Raw genomic sequence first — 25,999 nt, forward strand, 5'->3', positions numbered from 1 at the left:
ACTAACCACCTAATTTTCTATGACATAATTACCCCCACTCCACGCAGCCATCCAAAGCTACGTAGTTGGATCTTCTCAGAGATTGGCCGAGAAAGGAAGCTCGCCAGCGTCAATCTGATTGCTGCTTCAAAGTAGCCTATAGAAGAAACTCCTGAGAGAAAGCTCTGGTAGTAGAGAATTAGGAAATTCTGATGCTTTGATAGATGGAATTCAGCGAAGGAGGAAGCTTCCGTCTGTCGGGAGAGACGTGGACACCGGCCACCCCGTCAACCTCCGAGCAGCAGCCACCAATGTCGAGCGCTTTGTTCGATGGGCCGCAATCATCTTCAAGTTTCACTCAAGTCTCACCAGAATTTTATCTTTCGTCAATGGCTTCTGTAGAACAGGTTTGCCGATTAGAACGATAATTATTACGAAAATACGTTACATCGAGTTTCTTTTTCCTCCCCATTTACTGTGCTTTTAGTACCTTCCTTTTGATCTGTTTCAGCAACTCAACAATCTCGTGGCTGCAAGCTACCGAATTTCTTGCAGTCAGATGTTGCAAAGTGTATCAGGAGCGATGTCATCGAATCCTCTGCTGCTCTGGTCGGGGGTGGCGCCGCAATTGATGGATCAAACCTTACCCGTTGCTGCTAGTGTGGAAAGTTCTAGCAGCTCTCCTCCCCAAGAGCCAACTTGTAAGAGTTTTTCAGTATAAGCTTTTCCGAACTCTTGATTATTGCTGAAAAAGCTTCATTTATTCATTAAAAAAAAGTTTTATTGAGTTTCTCCCTTTCTGATTTCTGCTGATCTCTTCTTTGTCTACTGACACTCTTTACCAGTTAATCATGTTTCTATAAATTAAAGTTGGTACTGTCTTTTTTTTTCCTTCATAAAACAAGAATGCCTTCATTTTTACTATCTTTACATTTCATTGCATTCCTTCATCAGAGATGAATTTCATTGAGTTCAAATTATTTATGTTGTGATTCTTTCATCCGGTGTAAAAACCATGTCCAACTCTCACAGAACTTCCAATTTCTTAGTACTGTTATTCATATCTATCTGAAAGAATTGTTTTATACAATTAGGCCCAATAACACCCGTTCGAGACACCATTTACTGCAGTCAATCCACTGAACAAGTTGGATGTAGAAAAGAATCATCATCACTCAAGCCGAGAAAACAGAGGAAACACAGGCCTAGAGTGATCAATGAGGGAAAAGCGAAGAAGCCTAAGGGCGAAAAGCCTCCGAAAGTTCGGCAGAAGGAAAAGAGTCCGAAGGTTCCGAAACCTCCGAAATGCTCCATTCAAGTAAACAGCGGGGAAGTTTGTGAGAGAGTTAAACGTAAATATACACGTAAAATGATTGCGGAAGTTAACAATGCTGGTGCTTCAGGTACGACAGAAAGAGTTTCTCTTGCAGAAGTAGAAACAGCAGTTACACATGCAGCAGGAGAAGGTGGAAGAAGCTCATGCAGAAGGGTTTTAAAGTTTGATTTAAACGAGACAGTCGAGGAAAAGAACCAAGACGATGATTTCGATTTAAATTTGCCGCCTCTGGGGCAGTCAACATGTGAACGTGACTCTAACGAAAGCTTGGATTGTCTTCACAGTAACACTGTTAATCCTATTCCACTGAAACCCCTTCACTTCTCTTTGATATTTGGTGAGAACAAGGACAGTTTTCCTCGTGTTTGCAAGAGAAAAAGGACAAGAGTTGGAAACAAATCAAACCGAATTTGGTTCTATAACTCTTCTATTAGGGAAAGCAGGCATCTGCTGGTTTCTCCCTGTTTCAAAACCTTGTTGTTACTCAATCCGCCGGAACTGAAACCATCAAGAAAGAAGGGCAGAAAATGTCTGAACAAACTTGACGAAGGAGATTTTGGAGATCCCAGTTGCTTACAAGAAAGCCAAGGGTTCTTCACCAATGGAAATAAAAAAACGGATGAGGTCGATCAGGAAATGAATAAGGGGACCCCTGGAGATTCAAACTCAACTGTAGAACGAGAAGACCTAATAGCTGATCTAATCCAGAAAATCGATGAAACGGCTCAGTCAAGTAATTTATTGATGATTTCTCTGCATAATCATCCTTCTGCAGATGACAATGACATGAAGACAAATCCCTCCTCGCTAACACAAGTTGTACTGCACGATGCTGGGAGGCTGACAGTTCCTGAAGAGCAAATGATGCAGAGAGGCCCTGAAGAGAAAGAGGGGCAGATAGTTCCCTTTGAGGGCATGACACAGATCGTTCCTTACGCAGATATGTTTAATATTCGCAAGTTCAAGCCCCAAGTACACCTGGATGAAAACTCAATAGTAGCATGGGAACATCGGAGGAAGATAGATGAAGGTGAACAAACAGAAGACCTGGATGCCGAGCTGGAGAAGAAATTGGAAGGAGATAGGCAAGTTTTTAAGGGGCGCATGGATTCATTCTTGGTTCGCATGCTCCAGGTTCTAGGTATTGTTTCTGGTGTACATTTACTGTTATCCACTATTTTTTTACAGAAATTCATATATCAAAGCGACTCATCTTTTGGGAAATATATTACCCAATTAAAGTGGAAATGAAAGTGAATTATAGTATACATTAGTGTTTCTAATAGAAAGTGCACTGGAATATATCAAAGCTACTCATCTTTTGGCAAATATATTACCTGATCAAAGTGAAAGTGAATGAAAGTGCAGCTGGGAGGGAGAAGAAAGAAAAAGATGGGGGAGCTAACGAGCAAGTAAAAGTGAATTCAGACACAGTGGGCGGTGAATTCACTTTCGCTCACTCTTCATAAGAACAAGCAAAAAGAAATTCACTAGGGAATTCACTTTCACCCTCAACTTTCCCTGCGCGCAGGGCCATAGTTGAATTCTGAACATATTGCGATAGCTAAGCACTTTTAGTATTGGGTTCTCAAGCGTCTTCTCTCATGAAATTTGTGTCTTGATGTATTTTTTCAGGTGACAGGCGATTTTCGCAGTGGAAAGGATCTGTTTTGGACTCGATTGTAGGAGTCTTTCTCACTCAGAACGTGTCAGACCATTTATCAAGGTAGGCTATTAGTTTTTCTTCAGAAATTTTAGTTTGACAGGGATAGAGTAATTACTCTGCTTTTCTCTCTGCAGTTCTGCTTTCATGTCTCTTGCAGCAAGGTTCCCGCTTCAGTCATCAAGCTCATCTAAAGAAAAGACAAGTGAAACCGAGATCAACGAAACGACATCTAACTCGGCCACAAGCTACGTTGATGACGCCAGTACGAAAGTTAGAACAGAAACATTTATAGAACAAGACCCTTTAAGCATGGACACTCAGGATCCAACTTGCTCGAGTTCTGTGTTAAACTCTGTCGTTTCACTAAAGAGAACTCAGAATCAAATTTGGTCTAGTACATTGCCGAACTCTGTCTTGCCATCACAGAACTCTCCGGTGAGAGGTAATTGTCTCTCGTTTCTGGAGATTTTACAAATGCAAGGAGATTTGGCTGTCTCGGTATTAAATGGAAGTGAAATTCCAGTTCTGAATGGAAAGGAAATCGTATCACAAGGTGGCCATATGAGTGTGCGTCAATCTGTTTATGAATGCAGTACAAGACAGGATTCTGGGTCTCCGGATTTGAGCCGTTTTGATCTTTCCCAAGTCGAAAACAGATTATACTCATCCCTACCTGTAAGCGACTTTTCAACTGCATTGGAACATGGAAACCTCTCACAAATAAGAGAGACGACCCAAATCAGCAAGCACAAAGATAATTCATGCGCAGATGGATCTGACCTAGGAAGTATTATAAATGCATTCGCTCAGAGTTGTAATATTACTGTGCAGCCTGTGCTGTCAAAAGAAGAGATTTTAAATAGCAGACAATGCAGCTTGAATGACGAAGTACTGCTGTGGAAAATAGATGAATCAAATTCATCACAGAGTGTCAAAGGGAAGCTCACCGAACCCAGAAGCAAAGGTAATGGTAGGAAGGAAAAAAACGAGGAGGAGGAATTTGATTGGGATTATTTAAGAAAAGAGGCCTGTTGCAAGGAACTGAAAAGCCAAAGAAATGCTTCTGTAATGGATTCACTAGATTATGAAGCAGTAAGGGTTGCCGATGTCAGTGAAGTCGCTGATGCCATTAAGCTTCGTGGACAGCATAATGTACTCTCACAGAAAATAAAGGTATCCTTAAGGGAACATTATCTTCCTATTTCTCAGCATTTCTGTAGTTTTGTCACTGCAAAAGGCTATAGTTTGGTCACCCATTGGTGTTGTTTAATACTTCAGGAATTCCTAAACAGATTGATCAGCAAACATGGGAGCTTGGATTTGGAATGGCTAAGACATGTCCAACCAAACAAAGCAAAGTAAGAGCAAATCTAATTATGTATTCAATTATAAATTGATTATGAGCCCTTCTTTGTGGAAGTTGTCCAGAAAGAGCACTAAAACGAGGTAAAGCAATTTTTCAGAGATTACTTGCTGAGTATAAGGGGACTGGGCCTGAAAAGTGCTGAATGTGTTCGCCTTTTGGCACTTGGATATCATGCTTTCCCTGTAAGCTTTTGTAAATAAATTGTATTTCTTATACACTAATTTCACAAAGAAAACTTTGGTCTCATTTTTTGGTTTTCTGTATTTTTTAAGGTTGATACAAATGTTGCTCGTATTAGTGTAAGACTGGGATGGGTTCCTCTTCAACCAATGCCTGAAAGTGTCCAGTTGCATCTTCTGGAACAGTAGGTATCTAGATTTTAATGGGTGATTATACTAAGCGATTAGTCAATATAAACCTTCCTAATTATTTCTTTTCTTTTACAGGTACCCAATGATGGATTCAATTCAGAAGTACCTCTGGCCACGGCTTTGTAAACTAGACAAAGAAACATTGTAAACCCATAAAAGCTACTCTTTGCAGATTATTTGATTTGATAATTTCAGATAATAAAGAGAGATTTTAACATACTAGCATGATGGCAGGTATGAGTTGCATTATCAAATGATTACCTTTGGGAAGGTATCCACTCTCTTCTACTAATCTATTAAGTGATATTCATTCTCTAATGCACTTAAAGCTTTCGGATGTGATTGATCTGAGTGTACTTTTAGTGATTCAAGATTTTCCCTTGCAGGTTTTCTGTACAAAAAGAAGCCCCAAATGCCATGTTTGTCCAATGAGAGCGGAGTGTAGACACTTTGCTAGCTCATGTGCAAGGTCTGTAGACATTCCTGTGGATTGCTAATCTTTTGAAGGAGCAAAAAGGATAAAAACTGTTAAAATCTCACTATGGTACTTTGCCACTTCCCAACTTTGTTCAGCAAAGCATGTAACCTCACTACCCATCTAGGATCCAACACTTTTTTGTTCCTCATAACAGAGCCATCCAAGTGGGCAGACAAACCATGCTCCATTGGATTATTAGTTAAAACTCACTTCTACATGCCAAAGAAAGTAAATAAGAGAAAGAAAACTCACCTAGCTGCCCCCCTCGTCCATTCTGCAATTCAATTTTATTCAGACTAAAATTTTATGCTGTCATGTTGTCCATAACTGGAAAACTTGGTTACTGACACTTAAGCCTATATCAGTGGAAAGCTTCGGTTGCCTGGTACAGGGGAAAAGACCTCAAGTCCATCAACTCTTCTTCCCCTGAGTGCCTCAAAGAAGGACCATGAAGAGCTCATTCAATCGGTACCACTACCTCAACTACAGTCAGCCTCATATTCACATTATGATGATGGAGTAACTAGCTGTGAACCTTTGATAGAAGAACCGGCTTCACCTGCACATGAAAGTACAATTACCACTGACCCAGAAGTTTGTCCTGATATTGAGGATTCTGTTTACCAGACAAATGATGCTGATGAGATTATTACAATTAATCTCTGCGACTTGCATGAAGACAGTATGGACCTCCAAGATGGAGAAGTGTCAAATGCTTTAGTGACTTTAGCTCTGGAAGCTGCTTCAAACCCTATGCCCAAGCTAAAGAATGTAAAGCGACTGCGAACAATGCACCTTGTGTGAGTACGGTCCTGAAGTAGAGTTTTCATTTCCAAAATTTTGAATGCAGATCCAATAACATGAAAAGTTAAGATTAATGTATGATGTTTTCCTCATTCTCTGGCTGCAGCTACGAAGTTCCAGATTCGCACATTCTTCTAAATGGGGTAAGCTACTTAATTCCATTCACTAACGCCTAATTCAATTTGTACTATTAATCTTTGGAGCTTTATGATTGGCAGTTGGAACCGAGAGAGCCAGATGATCCCTGTCCGTATCTTATTTCCATATGGGCACCCGGTTAGTGAATTAAGGAGTCCATAACTAGCATTTCTGTGAGTCTCATCTTTCTTTTAGAAGACTGAACTTGTTCAAACACTTAATATCAGGAGAAACTGCACAATCAGCCCAACCACCAGAAACATCCTGCAGCTCACAAGATTCTGGTAAACTTTGTGAGATGGAGACATGTGCAGCATGCCATGGCGTAAGAGAAGCAACAGCCAAAACAGTCAGAGCTACACTATTGGTAAGCTAGTCTGCATATCTGTACAAATTCTTTCGGTCACATGTTTGAGTAACATGCAATATGTACATTGTAAGTATGTGCAAATTATATGCAGTAAGATACAGCATTAAATTTCTTTGAAACATCTGCATTAACAGATGCCATGCCGAACCACAATGAGAGGCAGTTTTCCACTAAATGGCACATATTTTCAGGTTAACGAGGTAAGTTTGTTATTCTCTATCTTCGAATTCATTGTCTAACACCTCTGTGAGCTCCCTACCCTACACAGTGGATAAGAATGGTGCTGATTGATTTTATTTGAACAGGTGTTTGCCGATCACCAGTCTAGCCTCAAGCCCATTGATGTGCCTAGGGCATGGCTATGGAACCTGCCCAGACGGTTGGTCTATGTTGGGGCATCTATTTCTGCTATATGTAGAGGTAGGACAATAACAATATTAGATGAACACATTCTGTATTCAGATTCAAACAATGATGACTTTATTTTGTCTTCTTTCAGATTTAGCACTAGATGAGACCTGCAATCTCTTTTCAAGAGGTAAGAACCTATAACTTGACAAGGAAGCTCATTGATTTACTTCATTTTGTTGCCCACTAGATGGAATGAAAACCATCCACAATTGATGCTGTACTATTTAGAATTGGCAACTTAGATGTTAAAGGTGGGCTAGTTCCTCCCAAATGACAAGGCAAAGTCAGGAGGCCTCTTCCCAACTAATAAGAATAGGATCTATCCCAAATCAAATAAGGGATTATTCTTTCCCACTCAACTTTCACTCACAGACGACCAGCCTGAGCTGAAGAGAAAAGATATAACTTACTGACCAACAGTAGACTTCTTCAACATTCAACAGGGAAATATCCTATTACAATTGCAGTTCTGAACAACAGTAAACTTAAGTTATTGGTTGCCTCCCCTTAAAACCTAATAGTAGTTCGCTCACCTCAGCCAAATTCTCTGCCTAAACGAAGAACGAACATAACATATTCCAGTGTCCTTGCTTCTTGTGCTTCTTGAGCCCGACTCTGAAAGCTATATTTCTTGCAGCATTCATTTGTGTGAGAGCATTCGACAGAAAAACGAGATATCCAAAGCCACTATCAATGAGGTTGCGTTGCGTACAATCCAAAGTAGAGAAAACCAGAAAGGGGAGAAAAAAGTCATTAGAGGAGGAGGATTAGATCATGACAGCACAGGTGAATCCGGGAATGAATGCCAAAATGTACATACTCTCAGTTACGGCTGGTCATGCTGTCTTTATACAAATGAAAGAAATAAATATATATGAGCTCCCACAGATCCAGGTGCTCCGTTGTTCCATTAACGAATGTCAATATTGCTGATAAGTTGAGTATTATGGGCTAATCATGGCCCTTTTTCCATTATTTATTATTTATCAAATACAACAAAAACAAAGTAAAATTCTTATTCTAACAAGACATTTGGGTAATTTTATCGAGGATTTGATTTCCTCATATCCAATTTAATTTTTGTTGTGTTATTATTGTTAAGGATTAGTCATACATAGATTAGTGAGTACAAAAATCTTAAGTTTATTAGTTGGTAAAGATGTTTCTAAGTTAGCTAGTCATTTTGGGATAAGGCCTTGGACCCAATTTAACATGGTATCAGAGCCTACACTTAAATTATCTACTTGTAGAGTTAACATACACCTAAAACTATCCATTTGTTGAGCCACAAAAGAGGGCCTATACCAACTGCTTACTCCTAAATTATCCACTTGTAGAGCCACAAAAAAGGGTTACACGTGAGGGAGAGTATTAAGGAATAGTCCCATATAGATTATTGAATACAAAGATCTTGAGTTTATTAGTAGGTAACCCAATTTAATAATTATTATTAAATATAATTTTAAATTTTTGGTGCGAAACATACGAAACAATTATCTCATATGTCTGAACATGATCAAACGATTGAGATAGTCATTGATCAAACGATTGAGATAATCGTTGATCATAATTAGATGGTTGAGATCCTATTAGGAGGAGAGAGAAAAAAGGCCCTAGAGACGGCTCCTAAACAGAGATGGGAGAGTGTGAAAGGCTTATATCTGGTTTTTAAATTCTATTTTAAAAAAAAACGGTTAATTACTCTTTTGCTCGTAAATTTTAAGATCTTGTAAATACAGCCTCGAGTTGGGTCATATTTAAAAAATTATAAATAAAAAAAGCGAGGGAGAAAACCGGACTCCATAATAACAAATGAGTTCACACTTTCACTCCACTCAGCGAACACAAGCGTCGCCAAATCGAATAACCCTAGTTTCCTTTTTCTTTTCTGTTTTTTTGAATCGATTTGCTCCCAGTAGAGTTTAAGATCGTAACGTGTCAAGATGACTGCAGCAAATCTCTGATTCCAGGTACTTATTTTCCTTGTCATATTCGAATTATTCTTTTCCCGTTCATATGGGATTTTCGTTTTCTCGAAGAATTTTTTTGGAATGACTGTTCAACTCTTTTTCTTCTTATATTTGCTTTACTCACCCGTTCTTTACATTTTGTTCGTCTTTCGCCGCTGGTTCTTTACATTTTCTTCTGTGCTTGTTCTCTGTTTATCTCTATCAGCTTACAATTTCACTGTTTGTCACCCTTTCTCGAACCTATGGAGGCGCTCTTAACTGCGTAGTTTCGTATTTTGAATACGGTTGTATCGAAGTTTATTTGTTCGGATGAAAAAAACGTTGAAATATAAATGAGTATTTATGTCTGAATAGAATTGCAAGTATCACTACACATTCATCTTTCAATTATCAAGTCGAAATAGAGGACAATGTGGCTTTCCCCTTTGGAAAACGAGATATTATTTTCGACTAATTTATTGGTTGATAAAAAAAAAAAACTCTGGATAACTAATTCTTGTCTGGTTTCACTCGCAGCACCCTTGGCAGTTTAGGTTTATTTCATCTTTGTCCTCTATGACTCTCTTTTTTCCCTAGTTTCCTCCAAATGTTTGTTAAGGTATTTATTTGAGCATTGAAATGGAAAACTAGGTGACAGTGGGAAAAGAGAAAGGGAGAAAAACGAATGACAAATAAAACATTTATCACCAGGCTCTTCATGGACTTTATACTTAAAGATATATCTAATGCGGAATGTGTTCTCTTTATTGAAGAATTTATTTATTTTAATGAACAAACCAAAGGCACATTAAAATGTCCTTTTTTCTTTTGTTAAACATACGGACTCGATTGTATCTTATTTGAACCTATTAACTTATTAGTGTAAATTCTCAATTCCCTTCAAAAATCTTCACGTACTTAAAAAGGTTCTGAAGAATGTAGATGCATTGGGCCTAAAGGCTGCTCTTAGCTGGATAACGGAAGCTCCTTACTGAGTACGGATAAGATGGTTCCTTCCTTACTGATCATGGATAAGATGGTTCCCTCCATGGAAAAAATACTTGCCTATCGAAGTAAGGAGATCATTTACTTTTACTACAGAACTTTTGGTGCTCTCTCAATTCCAATTTGTTAAGTCAATTTTTAAAATATTTTATGCACCGTTGGATAGAGTATAAAGCGCTTCTCCCATTGCTTTACCTCTCTCTGAGATAGTCTGGGTGATGCTTGTCTTTGTTTCACTCTTTGGTTGCCTTTCAGAAAAAAAGAAAAAAAAATACAAATCCATAGATAAACAATAAGTACAAGAATTCATTACGGTGGAGAATGTTTAGGCCTTTTATCTGGAGGAGAAAAACATAAACTTGTATTGGTAACAAATAGACATATCTTACTGATAATGCTGTCCGTTGGTTCAATATGCTTTTCTTTTGTGTTTTTTTTTCAGCTAATTTTTCTTTTTAGGTACTCTTATCTGTAAAATTTCATTTATTTTCATCAATGGCTGTTGGTTCTGCTTGATATGCCTGTTTAAGGGAACTTAGTAGCCAGTTTATTGGCTCCATGGTAGGATACAGTTGTATGACATTGTAATAAATGTGGGAGTATTTGGGCTTTTGTTATTCCAAATGTTCGAGTATTTCAGGTTTTACTTCAAAGAGAAAAGCATTGTGATATATATTATGACATGATGATGGGTTAAAGTGCAGTTCAAACGAGATGTTCTGGTGTTTCTCAAGATCTTGGCATTGACATTTCCAATTTCTTGGTTATCACTTGAAATCTAAAGAAGAGTTGAAGAGGAAGGTATTTGAAGGGTACTTAAACCAATGGTTGACATATGGTGGGCCCTAGTAGGTGCTGCAATTCCAGCCATTGGTTTAGGGCAAACTATCAGAGCAAAAAGAAGACGTGCTGAAGAACAGAGGCAAAAGGATGCCCGTGGGCGTGAAAAGAACCCAGATGACATATTTGTGTGTGAGAGGGTCTGTACATCAAAAAGAATGCTGAAAAAGGTCGGTGCATTCTCTAAGGACCCAACACCTGATACTTGTGTTACAGTCTGCGGGGTCTCAGAGCTTGATGCCTGTGCTGATGCTTGTGCTCGAACAGTTTGTGTAAACCAGCATCAGGTGCCAAACTGGAATGATCTTTGCCTTAAGAGGTGTCAAAGTGAATGTCTTAGACTCTCATCAATTAGTTAATCTTCTTGACCAAGTGTCTTTATGTAGCTATTGTGGACGACCTTTTGGTGGTTTGTAACTATTTTAATGAAATAGCAGACCATGTTGTATACAGATTTTTCATTTTGAATGTGAACTTTGTTGTTCTGTTCTAGCCCAAATGAAGGATTCGGGCATATCACAGCTCAACCTTTGTCTGCTGGGCCACTGATGGGATTTTTAGGACTCTTTGCCCCCATTTGTAAAACAACTAGTGCATGGATTTACTTGTTTCATCTAGTCGTCATTTGATCACACAGTAACTAGGTTAATGTGTTGCATTAGCATAACAAATGATACTTTTCTGAGCTGCGCGACAGCTTCTTCTGGTTCCATGAGAGCCTCCAAAGACAAAAAGGGAGGTTCTATTGATCTTGAATGAGAGGATATATCCTCCAGATGGCATTCATATTCGGAAATCTTTCTACTTTCCTTTCATTTCTATTATGTTATCCTAGCCAAAAAATACGTAAATGGTAAATCTTAATCACGGTATCAAATCTTGCACGCCCTACAATTTTGAGAATAAAAATAAGTTACTTCGCCCCCATTGTAAAAAAAAACGAAGAAGAAGAATAAAATACAAATAAACTAAACTCCGAAACTATGTACTGAAATATTTGTTTTCTTCTGTTTCATTTTAATGTTATCAACATTTCAAACTGGAAAACTGATGAATTTTATCTTTGTATGCAATTGTCAGAACAGAAGAAAAGAAAAATCTTTCTGTACCCCTTCTCGCATTTCTCTAAATGAATCTGTACAGTCGTGGAGTCTTTGGGCAGAAGTTACTTGTTGTCAAGCTGCTTGTAGGGCGTGACTCTGCTTTGTTTCTGGTAACGACGTCATGACCTTTACCCGAAAAGTGGCCTGCACAAAAGAGAGTGAGACCTTCAATTTCTTTTGCATGGCAGGGCACTTTCAACTTCAAATTCACTGTCCTATTATCAAAATCCAATTTCTAAGATTAAAGGAAATGAGATTAGAAGGTGATTGGGTTGATGGGTTTAAGGTTTAATTACCCACTCAAAGGGTCACAAACATTATTCTATAATGATGTAATATCAATTCAGTGCATGGTCTTAAGCCTAGCATCTCATATGCGGCTATCTAAAATACAAAAATCTAGTGAACTGCCCCAAATTTTGAGTACTAGACTCCAGGACATAGTATCGATATGACACCCACCTTCTAATGATCAACCTTCTAGGGGATAAATTCCATGAAATCAAATTGCATGCACAAATTGGTGAAAAAACGTTTTTAGTAAGGGTACATAACAAAAAGGCTACCCTCTGCTTGGAAAGAAAGAGGGGACATGTGCCCTCCACTCTCCTGCTTCCTCTCCATAAGTGAGAGAGGAAAGGGGAAGGCTTTCACCCTCATGTGAGGGATGAAGGTGGATGGGATAGCAAACAAGAGGACCCTTTATCCCTCTCTTTCTGTCAAAATGTCAGCAGAGGAGCAAACTCTCCTTCTTCCAAACCCAGTACAAAGATGAAGGGAGAGGCTCTTCATCCGTCCTGTGAAAGCAGATGGGAAGGAAGACCTTCTCTGTTCATATGCCTGCACCAAATCCATTTTTTCTATCCTGAAACTATGGTCTGGTTAAGTTTCTATTCATAAACTTTAAACAAGGCCATGTTTGGAGATATGACATCCATATGGCAGTACTTAGAAACAGGCCAAGTTTACTAATTACCCTAGTCTAAATTAGCATTAGTTGACAAACTTACTCATCCAATCAATAACTGATAAATAAAGCGTTGACAACAAAGACTAAACTTCACTCATCAGAAGGTAAATGTTGTTCTGCAGTATATGTCAACCAGAGGCCATGCATGGAACCATTTCTGCTCAGGTTGTGCAAATAACACGATTTTTTATTTATGTTCAACTTAATTGCATATTTTAGAACCTATAGTTAAACGGGTAAATTTCAAAATGAGTTGAAGTATCTTTACCTTTTGTGAACCAAACTGTATCGCATCAGATGGATGAAACCGAACAGGAAGGTGGGGTGGCACACGGTAGCGGCGCCCCTCCTTACTACAAGGCATAAGAGTGTTATTCAGTGAAACCATATCATTATAACAAATAACAATATAAAAAAATTAAATAAACAGACTCGGATAGTACTATCATGACACTTACTCAGTAATCCAGGTACCATGTTGACTTTGCAGATCAGTCAAGTAGAAGGCATTATCTTTGCAATGGATGCGGGCATGTTTTTCAGATACCTGAAATAATTAGTAAAAGAAGTGCAATTAGTGAATGTCATTCATACTTGAAAACGTTACCACTCTTCTGGTAATCAATTGTTGGCCAACTGTATATAATTACAAATTAGATTTATTAATTATGACAAAGTGATAGTGCTGATGATTATGAAGTAAATAAATCGCAAATTACATGAATTAAAAAAAGAATAATCAGGAGTTTATAAACAATTGGAGAATTTTATCAGGCTAGATATTAGCTAGACATAAAATTGTCTAAAGTGAGACATGCAGATAATATCTCATGGTAGAAATCTTCAAAAACAAGTTTTGACTTGACCACTTTGGTCATTTTGCATACAACAGTGGTTAACAGATAACACATCAATTAAGAATCAAGCAAATATCAGGAAATTTATGTGGAGAAACAACCTCGAACAAAGTGTTAAAGCAGGGTTACAAGACAAGGAAATTGCAGTCTGATTATACTGGAACAAGTAAATCTTGGTCAGCACATGAACATTTAATTGGATATTTTTTTCTCCTTTGTTAGCTCTTTAACCCAGATCTCTTTGTTTTTCCTACATTCATCTGCAGTAGTTTCCACCCATCCAAGCAAATTTGTTTACTCAAAGGTATTGAATGGAGCACTGACACTCAGAAAACAACAAGAGTATGAAAGCATCAGACTTTGTGTTCGATGGGAGTAGATTTTTTACGTTTTTAAACAAAATGTGCATTTAACTACATTAAACCTACTTGTGGCAAGCATATGACTACGGAGTCTTCAGGCGCATGATGTGAAACACTCCTGCAGCAAAATAGAAGAATGAGCTTTTGTAAAGAGTCTCAACTAAAATAAAGTACGTTCCCGATGGGAACAAGAAATGTGCAGCTGAAAAATATCTAAAAGAAATGTCATTTTTATCAATAAAAAATGAAACATTACTATAGAATCATATAAGGAGGAAATTTCATTACAAGTGAATAAATACAACTGTTCTGCTTAACTGCACTAGTTGCCAATTTACTGTAAAAAGAAACCAAGCATAAAAGAAAGAATACAAGGGCCTACCCTACTATGCATGGTTTTTTTTCATCCCTGCTCAAGTGAATAGGTTCTAAGGGCCCATTGGCCTCATCCACAATAGGTAAGAGATACCACCTATAGAAAAGAACATATAGTCAGAAGTAGGAATAATAAGTAAACTTCAGTAAAGCACCATGAAACCTCATGGAGACAATCTGGTGATGGTGGATCATACTCTCCATCAAGAGCACGCTCCATGGCATCATCATCTGCAAACCATCTTTGTAATTGGTTGCTTGCCTACACAGCACAAAATATACTTGTTTGTTTTTCTTAATTATACCTATTAGAATTTAATAGCTTTCGCAGAAAACAAAATGAAAAACATACTCTATCAGAGAGTCTGCAACTTAGAGGTCTTCCTTCAAGATTAGAGCTGAACACACAATAGAGATTAAACAAAAATTAAGATAAAGATCAACAAATTGGAAAGATGCAAACAGACAGTTTAAACAAAGTTACCTATTACCACCCAACACCCAACTCAACATTAAAGGCATCGCAAGTTTTATAAAGAATCTCCCACCAACTCTTCCCGGATGTGGAATGCGAAGCTTGGTCAAAAACTGGATAAGAAACTTATTATCAAGGAGTACTTAAAATAATTCCCATGTAAGACAAAATAGATTTTATCTATGTGCTTACTGATAATGGTCCAAGGCCCACACCCAAGTATGGTTTGTAGGTTGAAGCCATTATAGCAGCCATTCTTGCCATTCCATATATGGCAGCAACACGAAGTCTTCTCTCTTTCTCATAGCTGGAAAAAAAAAAAAGCAAAAAAAACAAAGCAAGAGTTTAGAAACATGTCTCAAACCAATAATTTGCAATAAACATTTGAATTTGATAGGCATAAACAATAAAATACAAAAAACTTCACTTCTTGTTATGAAACAGGGGGGAAAAAGAGAAGGAAGATGACAGAAGAAAGTTACCGCTTCAAGGAAGTTGGAAGATCAATAGGAGTTCCCGAGTCAACACTCTGTTGCCATGCTCTCTCAAGTTCCAAAGCAAGCTGATAAGCATCCTATGAAATTGAAAGTAGCACAGCAAATATCCGAATCATATACTAACTAAGATAATGTTTAGTTGCTTTGCTGCACAAAGTCCCTAAGAAAATGAAACACCTATATCAATTCAATTGGATTCTAGCACATCAAGGTTTTGAAGGGTATCAACTATCACTTTGGTATTTTCCTTCAAAACTCCTAAAATGATAACCATAATTAATGTAGCTGCAGATTTCCATCCATCTGAGTACATATTTTGAATGCCAAAACTGTACCCGGAAACTAATTTGATACACCAGTTATTCCACTATTCTTAACTATCTACTAAGAAATGGATCATTTTAAATATTCACCTACAAATATAGCAGAAATCATGCTGGTTCAAGGTGGAAAGATAGGAGAGAATACCTCAATAGCCATGCAGCCACCTTGACCCATGTTTGGTTGCATGGCATGAATAGAATCCCCAAGCAAGGTTACTTGCCCCTTTCCCCAAGTCAAAGAAGGGAATTTGTCGTATATATCACGACGAATAACTGCCTCTTCTTTCGTTGCAGATATCAAGTCAATTACATTATCACACCACCCTGAAAATATTTTGAGCAGCCTTTCCTTCTTACCTGGACAATACAAAAGTAGTTTAGTGTAGAGGAGTGGATGGTGAAAGGTGTATTTCATGTTGTCTAAATAGCTAAACCATAGTATGAATGGAGGAAATCTCTGCATAATCAGCATGGACTTTTAACTAATGCAAGTTGGTCCCATGCATTTTGAGCTTTTAAGTTTGCATGAGAGATATATGATGAATTCTATTTGACGGGCTCTTGAGTGTCAAAATAGTTCACTCCAACCGACAAGTACAAGCATGTAATCAATAACAGAATCATTAGCAGCATGAAGATGCAAACTAAATAAGTAACATTAAAAAGGAAATATCAAACCTAGAAGAGAAAAAATAAGAATGTTCAGATCCACAAAAAAATGACAGTCTGCTTCACAGTTGCTCTGACAGAAATGAGATGAGAGAAGAGAATCCCAACAAGAGCATTTATAAAGGTCATACTCTAGCTTGATATCCACAAATACTGAGGTTTGCAAATTCGACAAGTTGGACTACTTTTTTTTTTATTCATATGAAACATTTATTGAGTTGCCACTTTGTGCCTTTTCAAGTCTTCTGAGATAGCTCAAACACCTTAGCTCATCAAATACAGGCTTTTTGTGATCTAAGATTTAAACACATTCTACTTTGCATCGGCTTTTATACATGGATACTTCTTGAGCTGGATAGAATGGATTTCATATCAAACAATTCTATTCCAACCACAGACATACTAATAACTTTACCTGTTAACTTAGTCCCTAAAATGCTTTTTCACATTTCTCCATGAGGTACTCAAGGCAATATTAAAAGTAAAACAAAAAGGAAGAAACTGAAGAATCTTATCTACCATTTGGAACATCAACACCACCAGGTGGTTCCTTGTGGAATGCATACCATTGCATCTTTCCAGCCCCCACATCTGAAGAAACAAAGTACTGTTTGTGACCTAAAAATACACGGTACCTTCAAGGACAATAATTTAGGTTTAATGTGGTGTGCAATCTTAATTAAAACATTAAAAACAATATTAATGAAAAACTAAACACTCAGATATGGATATCATACCCAACAGTTTCAATATCTGGAGGCACAAAATCTGCAATGCCAGTGTAGCAAGTGTAGTCTGAATAGGATGCCTCTGAGGGCCCAAACAAGTTCTTCCGGACCTTTAGTGCATAAAATTTGTTATCAGTTGATCTCCAGCTGCTATATCAAGCAATTTTTTTCCCTTAAAATAAGGAAAGCAACATGAACAAATGCACCGAAAACTACCTTTGACCATATTCCATCAGCACCAATTAGCAGATCACCTTCATAAGATTGTCCATTCTCTAGTTTCACCGTAACCTGATTCATAGAATGTTGAAATAAGTGAGGAAAGCTGCACTGGTAGATGAAGGTACAACATTTGGTAAAGTGAAAAGAAATATTTTAGCATTAAATCACCTTCTTCCCATCATCTTCAAAATCAACAACTTGGCTGTCATTCATAATAAGATCGTCACCAACTGCCTGAGCCAATATTTGTTGTAAAGTCATTCGGCTTATAACCCTTGTAACGGGGAGTCCTCTTTCTGCTGCAGGAGTAAACGTGTCAAACTTGACGTACCTGAAAGTAGACAAGAATTTTTAAATACTATTTTATTTATCCCATTGGAAGTCATCTTTTGGTGTTTCATCAAAATTCTCATGTTACAAAAAAGCTCCACAGCATTTGGTGTGTAGCACCTTGGAAGGATTATATCCTGAAATATAGTTCAGCCAACACTGACCACCTACAGTCCAACCAGTGAATTTTGAAGAAGACAGTGACTAAACACTAGGATGAGCAAGATGTTATAAAGTGCAGGCAACAGTCTGCTTTATGAGGCCAACAGGGTGAACAAAGAACCCCTGTTGTTATGGTTGGCGTGTGTACATACTGGCCCACATGTTGATCCTAATTGAAGCAGTGTAAAATAAATTACCTGTCGTTTGTGCTCTTTCTTGAGAAAATGGGAAAAAAAAAACAAACACATAAAGACTTACCCCTATGATACCTGTTCCATAATCAATCGATCACCGTTCCATGTCAAACGAGTAAGGGATTCTTATGCCTTTTTACCCAATTACCCACTGGTAAACAAGTAAATAAATAGGTATTATAGGTTTACAAGGTAACTTATAAAATAAAAAACTGCCCATTTATCTGTACTTTAATTAAGTAGTTAGTGTTCAACACAATGTCGGCCATTTATTTTGCCGACGTTCCTCGCTTATCCTTACCAAAGTAACCGTCTCTATATCGTAATCGGCTATGGGATGATCTTTACCTACACTCGTTTCCATTTATTTGGGAAAACAGACATATAAATATGGACGCTACAATGGGTAAGATGGCCAGCACCATAAATTACACATCTGACAACAAGAACGAGGAGGGCATATGAAAGAAAATCAACTCCTTTACCAAATAGGTAACCATAGTGAAGTACCTTTACCACGTTCAATATCACAAAAACCAAAAGACTGAGAACTTACCAATCGCCTGAAATCCCATCAACGAGTCCATTGATTCGATCTCCAGTGATACAACCGGCAGCCATGATTTCTTCAGCGACATCTATGTCAATGGCTTCCAGAGCTGCCAGAGCGTTACTCTGTATCTGAATTGGGCCCCTGTACTGCCCTTCACCTCTAATCGCACTCATGTCTTTCTCAAAGACCAGGACCTGGAATCCTTTTCTCTTCGCTGCGAGAGCAAAAACTAAACCTCCGATGCCACCACCAGCAATAAGAATCCGAAGATTCTTCTGTTGGGGACTGTCATTGACCAACTTTGACGTCGGTCCCTGTGCAACAACCGCTTCAACAGAAGTACTAGGCACCTCGACTGGGCTCTTATGCTCTGATGTGGTGGCAGACAGAAACTGTTTCCTGAAGGATCTTTGAGAGAACTCTTTAGGAACGGGAAATGAACTCTGGGTTCTACAAAGAACTGCGAAAGACGAACAGAGCGTGGAGCTCAGAACGGCAGACGCCATTTAACGAACGAACTGTACGAAGAAGGAGAAGCAGTAAGGGGTGATAATATTTTCTGGGTGTCTTGAATTTCCGTCCGTCTTTCCGGAGCAATAACAGAAAAACGAAAGAAGAGCACTGCAGCAAAGGTAGCTAGAAATGGCTGTTGCGGTGAGGAGAGAGAATAAGTGGTAAGAGAGGGCAGAGAGAGATAGTGGTGGGACCTTGTAAATTGTAAGCCAATCGGCGGAATTTCTTTTGCAATTTGGCTCTCCTCCCACATTGCAGGCCTCAGACGCGTGGCAGATTTTTTCGGTGGTTATCAGAAGTTCATAGATGTCAATTCTGAAGCCGAGAGAAAGAGGTGTGATGGAGGAACCGCAGGGACTAATAAGCAGGTGAGAAGAAAGGAGCATAAATCAATTTTCGGTTTTTTTAACAAAGACTACTGCTCTATTTCCAGATTTATTTTTTGTTGTAGAAGAACCGGACACATGGAGGAACTCGCACCTGGTTTTGATTCTTTTGTTAGATAATCTTCTCATGCTCTGAGCGTTTAAACTTTGATGGCGTCCAGGACAGGACAGGAGAACCTGAAATTAAGCCGAAGATATTAAAAAAATTAAGAACAGTAGTTCAGATGGCACAGGCGACACCACAAAATTTGAACCTTAATATAAAGATAAGATAAAATAAAATAAAATAAAATACTTACTTTTAACTTTTTAAAAAATAAATTCGAATTTTTGTACATTTATAACACAGATATCTAATACAACTTTCATTTCGCAAAATAGATTATGATCATTTTTATTTTTATTTTTATTTTTATTAATTTCTTTAATTTTTTCGGAAGGACATTTTTTTCACAAAAGCACTATTAGGCGAGTTCAAGTGTACTGGAAAATAGATTCCTATGTTAGTGTCCAAAAATGAAAAATATGATATAAACAAAGAATCAGTAATTTTTTGTAATATACTTAAATATAATATATATATATAAACAGATAATTAACCAAAATAAGTATGGTTACTACACTTATAAGTGATTTAAAGTGTAGTATTAAAATATATTAATAAACTAATTAATGAAAGACTATATTATATTACTTAATGATTATAGTTTATTATAAATTAATATAATAATTATGTGTGATTAGAATAAATTATAAAAATATACAAATAAAAGTAAAAATAACATAAGTGAATATAATAAAGAAATAAATTATTTTTTTAATAACATAAGATATATTTTAACATTAAAAATCACTAATTTAATACAGTAATAAAATTAAATATAATAAAAATTAAATATATTATTTTATCAATAACATAATATATATTTTTATGTATTATTGATTAATAATATATTGTCACAAAGTTTAAAACCATTGGTTTAATTAATTATAGCAATGGGATAATTAAACCAAAACAATTTATCAAATATTTATTTTAACAATATTTTAATTATGACTATTAAATCAATAATTTAATACAATAATTATAAATAAATATATTGAATAAATAAAAATAATTATTTTATAAATAAAAATATATGGATTATTATTTTTATGAACCAGCTTCGTCTTCCTCACGGCGCCCCAATGGACGGCCGATGCGTCGTCTTCCTCACAGCGCCTATAATGGCAGGAGACTACGGTGGGCCAAGAGGCAACGACGACGGAGGCGGTGCTCCGACGGTACGCTGAGAGAGAGAAGAGATGAAGGCCAAGAGGCTTTGCGACAGAGGCTCGACCTCCCGTGCATTGTGATGGCGACTCTGCGACGGAGGTCGAGAGAGAGAAGAGAGCGAAAAAAATTCGGGGGAGGAAGGCTGAGTGGGAGAAAAAAAATTTGGGAGAGGAAGAGAAATGTGGGAAATTTTTTCCTTCGTGGGAGGGAGAAAAGTGTCCAGTGCGCGATTCATGTGGATAATTCGCAAAATAGGTATGAAACCTAATTCCAGTATCTAGTTCATTTCTTTTTGCGAGAAAGACCATTCACATCACTGTGACAATAGGCTTGGAAGGGCATTCTTATAACAAATCACTAAGATAGCCTGGTTTCAAGATATAAAAGTTAGGATATCTAAGAAATTGATGAAGTTAAAAATAACTTTGATATTATCACATAAAAAGATATCAACAAAAGGTTTGATAATACAGAGAAGATACTTTGAAAAAAATATACATGATAAAGATAACAAAAACAAGTCGAATTTTGTTAGTTACAACTTCCAAGAACCTGATAGATGTTATATTCTGACATGAGAACTAAGTTAATTATAATAGAATAACCTTTATAATTGTGTTATAGGTGGTTATTTATCGGTTTTCAAATGAAATGAGCATTTATTGAATTTGGCATTAATCACTGTCGATATTGCATATTTTTCTCTCCTGAATTATATTTCATTGTTTTTAAGGTTTATTTCTTCCTAAAATGCTTTTTATAGATTTAATTATGGAATTTTAGGAGAATTATGGTGGAGAAGGAGATATTTACCAAAATGCCCTTAGTGAAATGGAGATGATTTTTAGGTCAAATCGTTTTAAAATAAACAAGATGGTATTTAAAGCAAAAGGGGGACGTCGAAAGAGGAGGTCGAAGGGGACCCGAGAGGGGAGCGTGAAAGGAAAACAAAAACAGAGTATCGAAAAACAGAGGAGCACCGTCGACCGAAACAGGGGAGGACCCGAGAGGAGTTCCCCACCGCCGTCCAGCAACCGAGAACAAACCTGAGGAGAGCTCGAGAGAGTCTCCGTCAAGGTGAGTTCGACAGTAGTCGCTCGCCAGGCCGAGAAGAGATCCGAGAGGGCTTCTCCGGTACCACTTCCGCTTTCCGACTATCCTTCGGCGTCGGTTACGTATTTCCGACCAGTCCCGGAGCTATTCCGACTCCAACCGAGACTCGAGAGAGCCGGTTAGAGAACGTCAGCTCTGTTTCACTCTTCGCCGGACGTTCCCTCCGTCCGTCGGCTTCCAACCTTCGTCGCCGGCGTTGTCTCTACCTTCGGCCACTCACTCTTGCCAACCTGAAGCCATTGATTTCGGGAAATTGCAGCACCCGTGAGAACGAGTTGCTGCCCAATCGAGAGGAGGAAGAAGGGGAGTAATTCATCATTATTGAATTTAGTTTTTATATGGTTTGAACTTAGGTTTTGAATGTTAATTGAATCTGATTTGATAATTAAGGTTTATTTAAGATTTGTTTTCTTGATATTTGATTAAATTAGCTAATTAGGGTAAGATTATTATTGAGGTTGGATTTTGGTATTTTAATCCGATTTCTGTCTTTAACTCTAGGCGCCCGAGAGGGGCTAGACGCAAGGATTGAGAATCCGGATTCGTGGTTACCTGGTGCTCGAGAGAGGCACGAATCACGGTAAAATCCAGAGTTGACGTTTCCTGTTGTGCAAGTAGTTAATTAAATTATTGCTTGATAATTTAGGATATAATTAGTGTTTAGTTCATATTAATTCATCATATTTGGTTAGGCTAGTTGACTGAAGAATACACAAAATTCAATCCTCCCTGTGGATATGACCCTCGCTTACTGCTAGATTACACGAACGATTCGTATGCTTGCGAGGTATAAAAGTCGATGTAACTAAAATTATACATCAGAACCCCCTACCTGCATCTCTCCAAAATGCTCAGTCAACACCTCCAAAAAACTCCATTAAATCAATCTCTGCTAGCAACTTATGGTAAACTCGTGTTGATGACTATCACATCAACAAAGAAGGAATGGAGACACTTTATTTCTTCATACAAAATAGCTACACACACATCATCAAACTACCAAGTTTTGATAATAGGCCATGATTGATGTTCATTGATATCTTCCCATTTAGTAATCCTCCTGTCTTCCATCTCTACCAAACTATTTCAAATACTACAAAATTTCTTTCTTGTGACTGCACATCTTATTAATAACATCCTCAAGAGCTAATTCCAACATTGACAAGTTGAATCTGCTCAATAACCTCTTCTAATTTATGAATACAAAAACAAGCCTGCAAGTTTTTTGAAAATATTTTTTTAATTAGAAATTCTTGTTACAAAATCATATAATTTTCTAAGTAAGATTTTTTTGTCAAGATGGGCTAGAAAACTGTATAGAAAAAATTTGAATAAGTATTTGACAGTTGATAATATAATACAGCGTGAGGCAATTTTCATAGCAATTTTGTGTTTGACATTTTATTTTATTAAAAATTTATCGATAAGTATAGTAATATATTAGATTAATTATTTATTTTTATGTATTTCCTTAGAAGAGGCAATAAGAGGTCCATTTAACTTTCCTAAGAAAATTTTAAAATATTTCTTGTAATTTTCTAGTAAGTCTCTAATAGTAATAGGATTTTATTGAAAGATTTTTTTTGGAAATGTGTATCTTAGGAAAAATATTTCTAGTTTTTCCTAGAATATAAATTTTCAATGAGGGGTAGTAAGAAGTCATAATAAATTTATTACTAGATTCAAAAATTACAGAATAAGCTAAACAATATTTGGGGTAAAAAAGATTAATATTGGTGGGTTCTAATCCATTATCGAGATCAATCCCAAACCTCCCCTATCATTCTTTTTTTTTTTTAAATGTATGCATAATTTTATAGATAATTTATTTGACATATATTTTATGTAGAGTATTAAGTGTAGATTAACTTCGAACTCGGTTAAAATTATTAGGCTCGAGTTCGATTACAATTTTAGGCTTGAGGCTAGGTCGGCTCAAGCTCGAGTTCAAAATCATTAAATCAGACTCAGCTCGAACATAGGAAGGTTTAAACTCAGCTGAATTCGATGCCACCCTTATGCTCAATTTTAAGTAGAGGTCATAATGTATGCCCAATTTTATGTAAAATGTATGTATAATTTTATATACTATTTGTTTGACATGTATTTTTTGAAAAGTTTTAAATGTATGTTGGAGCTCGAACTCGAGACATGTAATTTTTGAAATTTTTTAAATGAATGTTGAAGCTCGGGCTCGGCGCGAACTCAGTTAAAATTATTGGGCTCGAGCTCGATAATAATTTTAGGTTCAAGGCTAGGCTCGGCTCGGCTCGGCTCGTGCTCGAGTTTGAAATATTTAAATCAGGCTCAGCATGAACATAGACAGGTTCGGGCTCAGCTCGATGCCATCCCTACCCTTTGACTGTCCATATGGTTGCAAGAGAGAGAGGAAAGACCAGTTCAATCCAGATTGTGTTTTTGTGATTTCTCCGTAAAATGGTGAAAACCGGTCTAGTCCGGACCGGGTCTAGTCCGGGTCTTATAACACTAACACTGTCACAATTATTGTTTCGAGGGAGGTGTCATTTGGGTCCTTTTATGATCTTAAAATTTTAATTTTAATTTAATTTAATTTTTTTAGCCAATTATCCTTTCCATCGTTCAATAAATAGATAAATAAATTACATACGAAACAATTAATGTATATTGATAATATCATACACAAATATACTTTAAACAAATAAAATGATATATGAAGTAATTTATTCCATCCCATTTATATATCGTTTACAACCTTACACCTAATAAATTGCATGCTACCAAATGACTTAGGGGGCGTTAGTGCACTTTTAAATAAAAGTGAAATGGAAGTGAAAGTGAATTACATTTTTGTATTAGTGCGCTCAATGGAAAATGTAGTCTAAAGTATTTTCTTGTGTTAGTGTGTACAATGAAAAATATAATAGAAAGTGGATAATGAGTTTACTCATAAAATACTCTGATTGATTTAACTTTATTAAGATAGTTGTATTTAACAAAATAAGCTAAATAATTTCAATTTTAAAAATAAATATTAATTTAATTAAATATAAAAAATATATGCCTAAACAAACATGGTTACTTTTATAATGCCTAAAAATTCTAACTTTTACGATATCTTAATTATTACTCTTAAAATATTAATATAATATAATAAATAAATAATTTGGATATTTTATTAATAAATAAGATAGATTTTAATTTACGCTAAATTAATAGAATAATTACAAGTTAAAATAATTTTATTAATTTAATTCATTATAAAATATAGAATACTTAAACAAAAAGGTTTACTTTTATAATGTCTAGTTACTTATCAAATTCTTACTTTTACAATATTTTAATTATCACTATTAAATTAGTAATTTAATATAGTATTAAAAGTAATGAGTATATTAAATAAATAAATAGGATATTATATTAATAAAATAAGATAGATTTTAGTGTAATATAAATTAAAAAATAGTTAAAAAATTAAAATTATTCATAGTTCGGTTTTGAGAGAATGGGCGGCAAGAAAAGAGGGAAGCAACACGACGGCAAGGGAGGGCAAGGATAAGTAGCAATGACAGGTTGAACAAGAGGGAGGGGAATAGCGGCGAGATTGAACATTGAGAAAGACAACGGTTGGGAAACAGAGAGTGTCGAGAGAGAGGAGGATGCAGAGAGCATTGAGTGAGCGAGTGAAAGTAAATGAATTGGGTGAACCCTCAGATTTCACTTTCACTTGTTTAACACTGGAGCGAACGAAAGTGAATTACATAGTTCATTCACTTTTATTTTCCCTCGTGGGCATGCATTAACAATTTTGCATAAGTCAGATTGAATTCGAATTCATTTTCACTTTCCCTCGAGGTGCACTAACAGCTAACAAGCAAGCTAAATAATTTCAAAATTAAAAATAAATATTAATTTAATTAAATATAAAAAATATATGCCTAAATAAACATGGTTACTTTATAATGCCAAAAAATTCTAAATTTTACTATATCTTAATTATTACTCTTAAAATAGTAATATAATATAATAAGTAATTAATTAGGATATTTTATTAATAAATAAGATAGATTTTAATTTACCCTAAATTAATACAATTACAAGTTAAAATAAAATTATTAATTTAATTCTTTATAAAATATAAAATACTTAAACAAAAATGTTTACTTTTATAACGTGTAGTTATTTATCAAATTCTTACT

At 36.4% G+C, this 25,999-nt stretch overlaps 3 protein-coding genes across 4 annotated transcripts; 2 read left to right on the forward strand and 1 right to left on the reverse strand.

Annotated features, from left to right (window-relative positions):
- The first annotated feature begins 203 nt into the window (after window positions 1-203).
- Window positions 204-7,765, forward strand: LOC137940228 (DNA glycosylase/AP lyase ROS1-like). The gene is made up of 19 exons (XM_068785172.1): window positions 204-386; window positions 491-680; window positions 1,074-2,456; window positions 2,951-3,041; window positions 3,116-4,154; window positions 4,260-4,339; window positions 4,445-4,529; window positions 4,620-4,711; window positions 4,794-4,862; window positions 4,953-4,989; window positions 5,105-5,187; window positions 5,562-5,996; window positions 6,107-6,143; window positions 6,219-6,276; window positions 6,366-6,505; window positions 6,643-6,708; window positions 6,814-6,928; window positions 7,008-7,046; window positions 7,557-7,765. The coding sequence occupies exons 1-19, from the start codon at window positions 204-206 to the stop codon at window positions 7,688-7,690; spliced, it is 4,356 nt and encodes a 1,451-aa protein (XP_068641273.1). The 3' UTR covers window positions 7,691-7,765.
- Window positions 7,766-8,727: 962 nt separating this feature from the next.
- On the forward strand, window positions 8,728-11,205 carry LOC137941869 (uncharacterized protein At5g64816-like). Of its 2 annotated transcripts, none has more exons than XM_068787478.1 (2): window positions 8,728-8,889; window positions 10,573-11,205. In XM_068787478.1, exon 2 carries the CDS (start codon window positions 10,698-10,700, stop codon window positions 11,070-11,072), a length of 375 nt encoding a protein of 124 aa, XP_068643579.1. In that variant the 5' UTR covers window positions 8,728-8,889; window positions 10,573-10,697; the 3' UTR covers window positions 11,073-11,205. The 2 variants fall into 2 exon arrangements, with proteins under 2 accessions (XP_068643579.1, XP_068643577.1); XM_068787476.1 differs by having other exon boundaries at window positions 10,578-11,205.
- Window positions 11,206-11,699: 494 nt separating this feature from the next.
- On the reverse strand, window positions 11,700-19,391 carry LOC137940016 (zeaxanthin epoxidase, chloroplastic-like). The gene is made up of 16 exons (XM_068784913.1): window positions 18,537-19,391; window positions 17,463-17,625; window positions 17,289-17,363; window positions 17,082-17,182; window positions 16,864-16,979; window positions 15,821-16,032; window positions 15,338-15,429; window positions 15,048-15,162; window positions 14,865-14,968; window positions 14,733-14,778; window positions 14,578-14,642; window positions 14,388-14,477; window positions 14,072-14,123; window positions 13,245-13,333; window positions 13,055-13,139; window positions 11,700-11,960 (listed from the first exon to the last, which is right to left on the reverse strand). The coding sequence occupies exons 1-16, from the start codon at window positions 19,037-19,039 to the stop codon at window positions 11,889-11,891; spliced, it is 1,980 nt and encodes a 659-aa protein (XP_068641014.1). The 5' UTR covers window positions 19,040-19,391; the 3' UTR covers window positions 11,700-11,888.
- Window positions 19,392-25,999: the final 6,608 nt, after the last annotated feature.

This window comes from Aristolochia californica, unplaced genomic scaffold (genome assembly GCF_029961685.1).
Source record: "Aristolochia californica isolate CCGP_79_NKW_82.1479 unplaced genomic scaffold, dmAriCali1.0.hap1 SCAF_9, whole genome shotgun sequence".
Classification (NCBI taxonomy): Eukaryota; Viridiplantae; Streptophyta; class Magnoliopsida; order Piperales; family Aristolochiaceae; genus Aristolochia; species Aristolochia californica.